At 43.9% G+C, this 12,297-nt stretch overlaps 1 protein-coding gene across 2 annotated transcripts; it reads right to left on the reverse strand.

Moving 5' to 3' along the window:
* Positions 1–3,109: 3,109 nt before the first annotated feature.
* Positions 3,110–11,555, reverse strand: WNT5A (Wnt family member 5A; the record flags this gene model as incomplete). Of its 2 annotated transcripts, none has more annotated exons than XM_079540522.1 (4): positions 11,428–11,555; positions 10,016–10,281; positions 5,067–5,359; positions 3,110–3,568 (listed from the first exon to the last, which is right to left on the reverse strand). In XM_079540522.1, exons 1-4 carry the CDS (start codon positions 11,505–11,507, stop codon positions 3,110–3,112), a joined length of 1,098 nt encoding a protein of 365 aa, XP_079396648.1. In that variant the 5' UTR covers positions 11,508–11,555. The 2 variants fall into 2 exon arrangements, with proteins under 2 accessions (XP_079396648.1, XP_079396647.1); XM_079540521.1 differs by having other exon boundaries at positions 3,110–3,601.
* Positions 11,556–12,297: the final 742 nt, after the last annotated feature.

Consider the following 12,297-nt stretch of genomic DNA (forward strand, 5'->3'; position numbering starts at 1 on the left):
AAAGCAGAACAAAATGATGACTTATTGGGGATATCAATTCAAAGAAAAGGCAATCCCAAAGCAGAAGGTTTGTTTTTTACATTACTTTTCATTTTCTACCTTACAGCCTGGTTCCTCGCTGTGTTTTGCCTTTTTTAAGGCCTCCCTGCTTTCCACGCTCACACCGCTCATGGCAGGAAGTCTGAGGACCAACATGCGCGTGTCACCATGCCAGCCCCGCGCCACCAGGCTGCGGCCTGCAACCTCACCCCACAAACCACACACACGGCTCAAACCGGACAAAACCCAGTCCTGAAATCTTATTCCCCTCAGAAACCACAGGATGCTCCTGCTGCCATCACTGCCGTTACACAAGGAAGTTGTGCTGCCCAGGACTACGGCAAGCCATGGGAGCAGCGTTCACCCTGAAGCCCTTCACCCATCTCTGAACTGTTTTCCATTTCACAGGCATGGGGGCTTTTCTTCTGTTTAAAAAGTAGTTACATCTGTATGCTTTCTTAATATAGAAATAAAATTTCGAGATGTATTTTGTATGTTTGGCAAACAACCCCTTCCCTGTTTTACCACGTAGTAAATTTAAAAATCAGCTCTGTTCATTGTTTTAAATCCTCTTCTGAGAGATAATTAAAACCACTTCCCAATATACAACCAAAGTTTTATTTTTATAGTCTATCTTCCATTATGGTATAATCCTTTCTTTTTAAAAAATAAAAAACAAAAAAACAAAAACAACAAAAAAAAAAACAAAAAAAAAAAAAACAGTGAAATATACAAATCACGCGAGACAGAAATATGTACATTAAATGTACAGAACAGAGGAAAGGACATAGAAGATTTACATATCTGAATGACAAGTAAAATATTTTACATTAAATAGTGTTTTAATAGCTAGGATCACGAGATTCAGTTCTGCTCGGACAGAAGTCAATAAAAAGGAACAAGAGGTGACTCAGCAAATGAAAAAAATGATCATAGTTTTTGTATAATGAAAACCAAAAGTGACATATTCAATGAATTAGTGCTTTATTTATTTATCTTACTTTAAAGATAGTCTTTGCAAACATCTGAAGATGAGGGGTAAATATGTCCTCGTACAATAAATTAAGAGCAATAAAGCGCCATTTAAGAAGCTGATAAATGATCAAGATGAACTTAATGATACAGCTTATAGGCTTGTGAAAAGTTAAGGCTTTAGTACAACTAGGCTAAAGTGAAAGATTTTCCTCACTTGGTATCTGCAAAACCAATTTCTTGAACTTTTTGCATGGGACCGAGCTGGAAAGAGGCATCTGAACCAATGAGGAAACCCTGCGTAAACACACAGCACTGGGGGGGAATGCAGATTGTTCATCAAATAATTCCCATTTCAAAACTAAAAACCAAGGGCCAAATGCAGCATGTTTTAGAGTTTTAAGGTGTTTCCTTTCAGTAATGATCAATATTGCCCCTACAATGTAAGTGAAGTAGAAGTAATCAACAGACTGGTATCAATTCAAGTGCAGGGTGCTGTCTCTAGCAATAGCCCAAGAGGCTTACTTCTCTGAATTATAAAAGCTTTTCAAAAATATTTTTTTAACACCAAAAACATTAGAATCACCGACCAACCTGAAGAAATCTGAAAAAGAAAATGGGGGGTGGATGAACTGCCCCTGTAATTTGAAGTTTTATTATTTCTTAAATCATTAAAATATATACGTACAAAAAGCTTTGAAATATCAGACACCAGCAGACCACAGTTTTCCCATATATATGTAACTGCTCAAGTACAGTCTGAACAGTTGTAGTGTATATCTGCAATATATTATCTAAAGCATGTGTATTAAAGACATAGAATGATAAATTTGGTATTGCTGCAACATTTCCTTGAACTATAATAGCTGGTTAGTGTTATTAAAGTATGAAACTATTGTCTCCCCGAGTGAAAGCGTTCCCAAAATCTGCAACAAAATAATAAAAAATCAATCATTCCAAGAGTGGATATCTAATGATTTATTTTCTCTCATAAAATTAGAGGAGTTCTTTGTCAAGCTGTGTTTCGAAAGATAGCCAGCTATTACACCATTTTTAAGGCATTTTCAAATTTGAGGAATTCTGTTTTCAAAGGGCTTTCCAGGCTGGGAGACTGCAGCTCGGCAAGCTCGGAGCTTCCCAGCCTGTGAGCACGCAGCTTCCCTCCCACCGGGCTGCCGTGCCCCACGCAGCCACCATCGCATTGGCTCTTGAAACGCTGCTCTGCGAGATGAGATACTCCAACACCACAATTAGCTAATAAGGTCAATTTCTCCTTTGGGGAATATTTTGCTATTCATCAAGGCAGATTTTTTCTGTATGTGTGTCTTTTTTGCTTTTTTTGGTCTCGTTAGGTTCTGGAACTAAATTCAATGACTCAAGAATAGCGCAGTTGAAGCCTTTATGATTCTTTGCTCTTTACCCTCCAATGACATCACGTACTTACGCGAGCGCATTCAGATATGCAACTGACACTGCACTTTGTGTTGAATACACCACCCCTTATTTACAGTTGTACTGAACAGCTTTCTATACCCCATTCTGACAACTTCTAGCATCTGAAACCAGAAGTCACGGACAGGTCTGTGTGTTCCTCACATCCATAGGGATGGTTCTAACATCCCAAGCACGTTACATGGTTGCTCTGCCTACTGCACATGTATTATGCCCCATGGGACTTAATTAGGATATGTTGGATTTTCCTCTCAAGCTACTCTATTGTTTTCAAAAGTTTTTTCTTTTTTTTTTCTTTTTTTTTCTTTTTTAAACTTTGTAAAATAAATATTCTCAGGTTCTCCCCTGTTACCGCCAAAATATAAGACGCACACAGTTCTGGGATGGACGTAGAGAGGGTTCCAGGCACTTCTCTTTGCAATCTTTATATTTTTTTTTTTTTTTTTTCTTTTTTTTCCTTTTTCCTTCCCCCGCTCTTTTTTTTTTTTTTTTTTTTTTCTTTTTTTTTTTTTTTTTTTTTTTTCTTAGAAGAAGACAACAACTCACTGGACTCTATAAATAAAGCAGAAAAAGTCCCGTGGAAGGGGTGAGGGGCCCACACCCCTCGCAGGCAGGTGGCTGCAGTTCCTCCCACCTCGTCCATCTCCTATTTGCACACAAACTGGTCCACGATCTCTGTGCACAACTTGCATTTCACATAGCAGCACCAGTGGAACTTGCAGTGGCAGCGTTCTCGCTGCACCGTCTTGAACTGGTCGTACCCCCGTCCGCAGCACATCAGTTCACAGCCGTCCATGCCCTCTGAGGTCTTATTGCAAAGGCGGCCCTGGGTGCCCAGGGACCCAGTGCTCTCATTGCGCATGCAGTAGTCAGGGCTGGGATCGATGTAGATCAGGTCATGGATGGTGGGTGCGTTGAAGCGGCTGTTCATCTGCACCAGCTTGCCCCGGCTGTTGAGTTTCATGGCAGCGGCACTATCGTATTTCTCTTTCAGGGCATCGCCTACCTTGCGGAAATCAGCAAGCTGAAGCCAACAGGTCTTCAGGCTACAGGAACCAGAGACACCGTGGCACTTACAGGCTACGTCAGCCAGGTTGTATACAGTCTGGAGAAGGCAGGGTGAAAAGCAAAAAGGAAGGTGAACGATTAGCATGGCTGCAGCAGTATTCATTCCCCTCTTTTCCTGTGCTCTGTCCCCATCCCCTTCACACCTCACAGCATTCACTCTGGCACTCTCCTCCCTGCTGCAATAGGGTGGGAGGGCTGAAAGCACATACATACCACCACTCCTTGCATCCTGTTAACACAGACAAACGGCCAGGGGAGTGGGGAGAGCTCTCTCAAGCCCCCTGCCTTCACCACACAGACAGATGTAGCAACACACACATCGACCAAACAGCAGCATCAGTCAGGCTGCATTCAAATTTTAGGAATTCTCTCTCGTGCCAGAGAAAGATTTCGCTGTTTCATTGAGAAATGTAAAACATCCCTTTATTTTCTATCCGAGTTACTCTCTCTATTGATCTCGGCTTGAGGCTGCAATTAGGGAAAGGGTTAAGATTCCGCTTGTTCCTGACTCAGCTGCAGCCAATTGTCTACTCTTGGCTCAGCATCATCCCCCTATCCCAAATACTGTTCTGCAAGAGAGACTTCATCCAAAAAGAAACCCCCAAACACCTATGGGTGGAAGACAGAGCTACACAGCAATATCCTCTTTACAAAGCCTTGGCAAAGAAATATCAGTCGTTTGCCCTGTACAAATAGAAATAAGAGTCGGTGTTGACACCAACCCAAAAATCCTGGTGTCTGACACATTAGATGATACCACAGACAACTTCCACCCAGCAGTTACAGAAAGTTTTAGTGCTGCCAAATGGCACCACAAAGATGAGGCTAAGGAAGGAGAAACTGCTAGAGTCTCCATTAGCAACTGTGAATGTGTCATTTTTCTTCTCAGTAATGGTAAATTGGCCTGTCCACAGCTTTCAGAACCCTCCTCTCACATTTAAATACTATTAATTTTCAATTATCTTTCATCCTACTTCACCTTAGAACACAAGTGAAAAGTCTCCAGCCAACTATGTCTGGCATGTCAAAGCTCTAGGAAAATAATGACTTTGGCTCTTTGTATTCAGGCTATTAAAAAAGAAAAAGATTACACCCACTCATTTAAGGCATTTTTTGAGATTAAAGAAACCATAAAGACATGTTTAACCATAGAAGATGATGTTTTCTCATAATATGGAGAAGCTTTTCACATCTTCTCAAAGCAGGAAATAAAAAGTGGGAATAATCCTGCAGCATTGTTCCAGACAGATAACAAGCCCCCAGCACGCACGCTACCAACTGGAAACACAAACCAAAAAAAACATGCAGTGAGCTGGGCACTGCTGCCGATCCAGCGTGGAAGGAAACACAATGCATTGCAGCTCCAGTGCTCCATGGGAAAGGCAATGAGGAACAATGTGAATGCATACGCTCTCCAGCCACCTATACCTGCCTTTTCCATTTTCTTGTCTCATGCATCAGAACAGAGACAAGCCGGCAGGTGACCACCCAAACCTTCCCCAGAAGAAGGGACTCGAAAAGACAGAGGCACTCACTCTCCTCCCGGCCTCATTGTTGTGTAGGTTCATCATGATCCGAGCACTCTCGTATGAGCCTCTCTGGTAAACTCTCTCCCGTTCCCGGGCGTCAACAAACTCCTTGGCAAAGCGGTATCCGTACTCGATGTTGTCCCCGCAGCCGCCCCACAGCCAGTCCCGGGGCAGGTCCTTGGGCCGCGCGGCCCGGCTGCAGCCACAAGAGGAGAGCTCGCCCTCCCGGCATGCCCGGCTCATGGCGTTGACCACCCCGGCCGCGCTCACTGCGTAGGTGAACGCCGTCTCCCGGCTGCCTGTGTGGAAAGAAGAGGGGCATTACAGGAAGGCCTAAGTGCACTGTTCCAGCTCATCCAATGGAAGGAGCCATCTAGGAGCCTCCAACATTCATCTGCCTACCAGAGCATAAAGTAACCCCGAATTGTGTTCCTTCAAAATACCGAAAAACCCAAGTGAATACCATATCCCCAAAACCACCGGGTGCTTATGAGGAGTAGGGGCTGCTGCTTGTTGGTGCCTAGAGGAGCGACATGGCAGAGGAGCCCTGCCTCCAGGGACACGAGGGCAGCAGTCTCCAGGCCCTCTGGAAAAAGAGACAAGGCAAACGCAAAGTTGAAAAAGTCAGTTTCCTAAATTACTGCTTCTCAAAGATGATTTATGCACTTCACCCACTAGTTCCAATTTATTTAAAGTTATAGCATTTTGCAAAGCTTCCTGCTAACAAAAGTAAACGTGTGGCAGATTTGCATGCTGCTCCTTGCCTTGTGCATCAGCTGTGCCCTTCTGCAGGGCAATACTGACATCCAGCACCAGCCTGTGCTGCTCCAGCTCCCGTGGATGAAGGTAAGTGAACGCAAGGACAATCACTTTTACAAATTACAGGGAAGAAAAAGCTATGAAAGTTTTCTCCTGTATCTGAGATACTGAAGTGGAAATTGAAAACCTCAAGATCCAAATGTTGGGAAGAAAACCATACAATATCCACAATGCTAGGCATGGCCAAGTATCACCCTCACAACAGTGTCCAAATCCACCTTCATTTAGAGCCTAAATTCCCCTCTCTCTTTTCCAAGGATCCAACAAGTTCTGACTATAACTAGAAGGGCTTTCAAAAACAGCACACAAAAACAAACAAAAAACAAAAACAACAACAACAAAAATCACAAAACTTGCACCAGAAAACCCACTTGCAGTTTGCTTTTCATCTTAGGAAACAGCACTGCACTGGACCTTTTCCAAGAAGGATTCACAGAATGACTAAGAATAGACTAAATATAATTGTTTTCCGTTTTTCTAAGTTCTATTCCCAATCTTTGGTCTGATCAATAGATCAAGCTTGTTTCTAATCTTACTTTTACAAGTTTCTCAGGGAACAGCACGGGACTCTGTAAAATTAAGTCTTTAAGAGGCTGCATTTTGGACGTATCATATGTACTTAGGCAGCAACATTTTGAGGCAAAAACTGTTAGTACAAGGCCTACCATGCCAGATCAAACTTAATAGGAGCTTTTGAGCACTTCTGGAACATAAATAATTCACAATCTGGTCCATATTTAACATCAAGATGACACCACACTCAGAGCAGCTTTGTTAATGTAACAGCTGTCATCCATTGGATTAATTCTAGTAATAGATGCTGTTTTTAAATGGGAAAAATCAGAAGTCTTATGTTGGGAAAGATGAGCTTTAAGGAAGATGAGAAGAACTTTGCCCCCTACTTACAATGCTGTATTTTCTCAGACACCTGCCTGGGGAAGTACTTACATGAATTATGGGTGTAAAGGGTTACAGGAGTGGCCTTTTCAGTTAAAAAAGATTTGGCTTTATGTGCTGACTTACGCCTTGCATTTACTGCAAACTATAGCAGGGGGAACCTCATACAGATTTTAATGTTCCCATTTGTTCTGTAATGCACATTTTTGGATTAATTCCTTAAGCAAAATTTCCACTAGATTTAGAGGAAAGAATCGTGGTCTGCTTTGGACCACAGGACTTGCCTCTTGCTTTCCATTTTATTCTTTTTCGTGTTTAGTTAGCTCGTGCTTTCACGTGATTAACTATGCTGTTTATTGCAGGATTTAAACCCACAAAGCTGGCTTTTTTTAACTAATATTCAATATTACCTTGAAGCGCGTTTTAAAGAATTTGCTCTTAGTGGGACACAGAAGGAGAGGCTGGGGTGCAGAAATGAGAGTTGCCCCCACCTTTCTCCCTTAAGCAAACTATAAAGCAGCATCAAGTGCTGAAGCAGATTTCTCCAGGCTGCAATCCAGCACTGCTTAAAGTCATCAACCCCACAAACACAGGAAGGGTGATGATTCTATGTGGATGAGTTGCTCTGAATTTTTTCCTTTTTTTTTTTTTAAAGTATTTAGGCACAACCGTGCTTTCCTTCACTGTCAAACCTGTCTTTTCCCACAGCCAAGCATTTCTCTCTATTGTAGCCATGGCAAGGAAACACACATTCCAAACACGTCCGAGTCCCTTCTCTCCCATATATGTAACACATAGAAATGGAACTGTTCAACATACACACTCTGTAGGAAGCCACCCACAGAGCAAGGAGCTGAGTCTTACACTTGATATGAATAAGTCTGCGAGAACAGAACAGTTGGTTTTTTTTTTGTTTTTTTTATACCTGACCATAAGATACAAAATGTTCTTTGTCCTGTATTTGAAAAGCATTCAGCATGAATAGCTCAGACCCCGGCACACCGAGCTGGGGGGAGGACACAGCTCTTTTCCCTCACGTTAGCACTTTACTGTTCTGCAGCCCCAGCGCTGCCAGCCCCGGGCCCAGGAGATGGCAGCAAGGACCGCGCCTGACCTGGGGCCATCAGCGATGGAGAGCAGTGAAGAACAAAAGCCCTGAAGCTGCAGTTCAATAAGCCACAGAGCGAGTTTCCAAACCCAGCGCTGGGTTTATTTGTACAGCTTTAGCTAACTTTGCCAGATAAATCCTGGAAGAAAGACTGTCCATTTATGAGCAGCGGTAATTACCGCGCTGTCAGTCAGTGCTCTGCTCAGGCATTCCGTGCACAACAGCAACAGCCTGAGCCCCGATGACAAAACCCTCCCAGACTACGTGCACCACAACCTTCTCACATTGGTGAGAGCAAGGAAGAGCTGACAGCCCTCGACAAGCCAGCGTAAAGCAGGCGGAGTTAAATTGGATCAGGCTTGAAAAGTGCCCATTTTTCCTTCCACTCAGAGACCAGCAGCTGGTCATTACCGAAGGTCAGCATGAAATAATAGCACTGGCACCGACAACACCTTTCTTGTTCTCCATGAATACACTCTTTAGGATCTTTAACTCCTGAATATGGCTATTAACCTTGCTTCCATCTGCAATTAGAATAAGTGGCTTAATTACATGATAAATTGCTGTGTAGACATCAGCTAATACAGTCATATCCAGGAGAAGGGTGCGGCAAAGTTATTTAACTTGAAAGAAACCACCTCTAAATAGATCCATCATACTCAGGGAGGGCAGAAACTCCTATTTCGTAGACAGACACCACAATCAAGGGCCCAATCCCGCACATTTCTTCACACCAGCAGTCCCCTTGAGCTCATTTTCACTTGCTTGAATAACAAATAAGGGCTGAGGGACTAAGGCCCAATTTTCAAACAGATTACTTAACTGGCAATTGTTAGCTTATTAAAACAGAAAAAGTTTCCTTTCACATTTCATATGCTTGTAGATCTCTGCTCAGGTTGGGCCAAAAGGAAATACTCCATGGGGGGTGTTAATGCTGTGCTTGGAGAAAGCCTCAGGAAGGTTGTATGTCTGAAACCAGCTGCCCCAATTAGATACTTTTACATAATACATTGCTTTTATTTATCTGACATGGATATCACGATAAAAATGGATATCCAGATAAAAAACACTTCCTAAAAAAAAAATAAAATAGAGAACAAACATGAATTAGTGGTATTCCTTCAATCTTTACTGGAGTTACCCCATTCACAAGTGAAGCCAGCTTTGATCCGAATTCAAAATCTTACCCGGGTAAAAAGCAACACTGGGCTTGTCAGCATGCTCATCACTGAGCACACAGAAGCTCCAATCTGTCATTCAGAAAAACTGAGCTTTCTCAGTTGCTGCACAGTATCTGACATCTGACATGGGAATGTCAGATGAAGGTTCCACCACGGACTCGGTTTGGTAGCACCAGCTAAATTTTTGCCATGACTGTTAAAATACACAGTGGTCCTTAAACAATGGGACAAGCAGGCAGCACGTGAGCACTGGAGAAGCACATTTCAAAGACAATCTCATGGGGAAAGGGTTGGGTGTCCACCAAATCATGGTAAGATTGCCACGGGAATCTGTCCCTCCTACCAGCTTCGTGCTTACAGCAAACACAACTTGCAAGGGCAATCACACGTTTGGCCCTGATAGAACTGACTTCATGCAGATTACCCCGCTATGTTGTTTTTAACACAAATCTAACTTTCTCACAAAGAAAAAGAAGTTACCATAGCTGGAAATAAGCAAGAAAGAATTGCCCATAAACACTAATAGACAGCAGCAATTTTCAGTTAACCTCCAGACCAAGAGCAATTCACTATGCAGCCACTAACTATGGAGCTAAGCATGGATATCTTCCATTTCACAAGACACTGCTGGTTTTAATTCTCTTTGTTGGCCTTTTTTTTTTTTTTTTTGGTCTCAGGTTTTCTAAAAGGAGGTTTCAGGGCTCCATTTTCCTTTCTAATGTATTCCCATATGCAGATGTGTATTCCTACTTTGCTTTCCAAAAGACATGGCTGGACAGTGGTGGGAAATCACCTCTGGCTAAAAATAATACAACTCCTTTGCCAACTTTAAAAAACATTTGGTTGTATACAGTATGCAGTAAGAACCTGGCAAGAGCTTCAAATGCAGAACATTATGTGCCATACATATCCTTAGACAAGAGTTTAATCATAAAGATGTTGCTTCCTACCTATCTGCATGACTCTGCCAAAAACAGAGTTGTTGTCCACAGTGCTGCAATTCCATCTTCTATGTCTGAACTGATACTGGCATTCCTTAATGCCGGTCTTTGCACCCTCTCCAATGAACTGCATATGGTCCTGATACAACTGGCAGAGTTTCTTCTGTCCTTGGGAAAGCCCTGCTAGTTGGCTACATAGTGGCTGGGCTCCTATTATATACACCTCTGACATCTGCACAGGGTTCATGGGGTTCATAGGGTTCATCCCTAAAGACCTGTGTAAAGAAAGATTTGGGTTAATAAAGAGAAAAGAAAACACAACAAAAGTCTACAAATCCCAAACCAAACTCTATTTTACATATAAACACTGAGTCTGTGACTCCTTGTTTTTTGCTAGCAGGTGAGGGAAAAAAATTACGTAAATACGAAACTTTTATTTTAGAGACAGTATAAAACAGAGCTTATGAGTTCCCACCCATGTGGCTCTCACCACAGATTATGGACTGAAATAAGACTCGTATCCAGGCAATCTTTCCATAACTTAAATGGACACAGGGAAAATAGCAGAAGACCCAAACAACGGCAAGGCAGAAAAATGCAAAAAAGCAAAAAAATGAAAAAAAGCAAAAGAAAACACCCAGATCTCATTTCATATGAACATACACTTTAGATGTAAGTCTGGATTTCTGTCTGCTCTAACAAAAGCAGGGAAACCTTTCAGAAGGCAGAAGTTCGGAACTTGTTGCATACTGCTTCCAGCTCCTTCCCAACGCACACGTGAGCACAGAGGGAAGTATCAGCATTGTAAACAAAATCAACTTTGTCCTCTAAATTCTTTAAGTGCCCTTCAGGAGCACTAACACAATACATTTTAGTTAGAAAGTGTTGATTCATCCCAAAAGAATCGACCAAAGGAGCAGAAAACGCCTATTCCAACGACTCCCCACATCGTACGTGGTCGAGAAATAGTTAAGTTGCCAAAGCAGAAACATAAAATGTTCTTCTTTAACAAAATACATTTATAAATATTCAAGCTGCAGAAGAATTCGAACCTAAATTTTAATTTCATAGAAGTTCTTGTAGGTAATTCCGTACTTTCTCTCACATACACAAAACCTCTCATCTGAGGGAGCTGAAGCAAGTCTTGTAGAAGAGAAGCAATTCTACAAATTTAAGGATGATGAAATCCATAGAGAATCTACAGCATTCTAAAAAACTGAATTTTGCAGCACAGGCTGCTACACGATTGCTCTTGCTTCAGAAACACATCCGTTCCCCAGCACAGCACATCCCAACGCGGCTCCAGGCAGTCCCCTCATGCACTACTCCCCCAGAAACAAAGTACACACCAAGCACACAGACGTTCCATCGAGCAAAACTTCGCTCCCCCTTTTATAAGCACGCCGACACGAGATGCTTACCACCAAGAGCTGGCTTCTATTACAACCTGGGTACAAGAGGAGAAGATGGCCAGAGCCACTACGAGGTACTGAGAAGCCATTGTGCTGCCAACTGTCCCCAGAGCACCTCCTTGGATTAATACTGCAGTGGATTTCTAGAGGGGGGAGAAAAAAGGATCAGATTGTTTATTGCTTCTCAGACCATTTTCGAGCATTCAAGTTTAAACAACGGAAGTACCCGGGCCCCTTTTAACTCGGCGCTGCCTCCGCTGCCCTTCTCCCCGCCGCGGCGCTGCTGCCGGACGGGGCCACCCCGCGCCCCCACCCCCGGACACCGCCTTCCCGGGGCGGCCGCACCGCTCCGCACCCCGCCGGGGCGGGACGGGACGGGCACGGCGGACCCCAGCCCAGCCCTCCCCGCCACCCCGGGGCTATCAGCACCCCACGGGCCGCGCTTTACCCCATTGCTCCTCGCTCTGGAGCCAGCGCCGCGGACACGGAGCGCTCCCGGCCGGCGAAAAGCAGCTTCAGGTTTGCAAAGAAAGCCCGAGCGGGACGGGAGTGCCGAACCCGGCCCTCCCCCACCGGCCGGGGAAGGCGCTGCCCGCACCCCTAAGCCATCCCGCCGCAGCCTCCGCTCCCCGAGCTCGGCGCTGGCAGCGCGGTAACAACCCCGACGGCGACGCCGGGTCCGCTCGGTTCCCGCAGCCCCGAGCAGCGAGCAATCTGCCGGCCCGGGAGACCAAGGTTCCCGCGACAGGTCCCGCAGATCCGTCTGCGTCCTTACGCGGGACTCTTTAACTCGCTAACCAGTGCCATTCACGGTTCTGGCTTTTTTTTTTTTTTTTTTTTTTAAATTTCCCCTCCCCTTGGAAGGAGGAAAAAAAAAAA

The sequence above is a fragment of the Tetrao urogallus genome (genome assembly GCF_951394365.1).
Source record: "Tetrao urogallus genome assembly, chromosome: 10".
Classification (NCBI taxonomy): Eukaryota; Metazoa; Chordata; class Aves; order Galliformes; family Phasianidae; genus Tetrao; species Tetrao urogallus.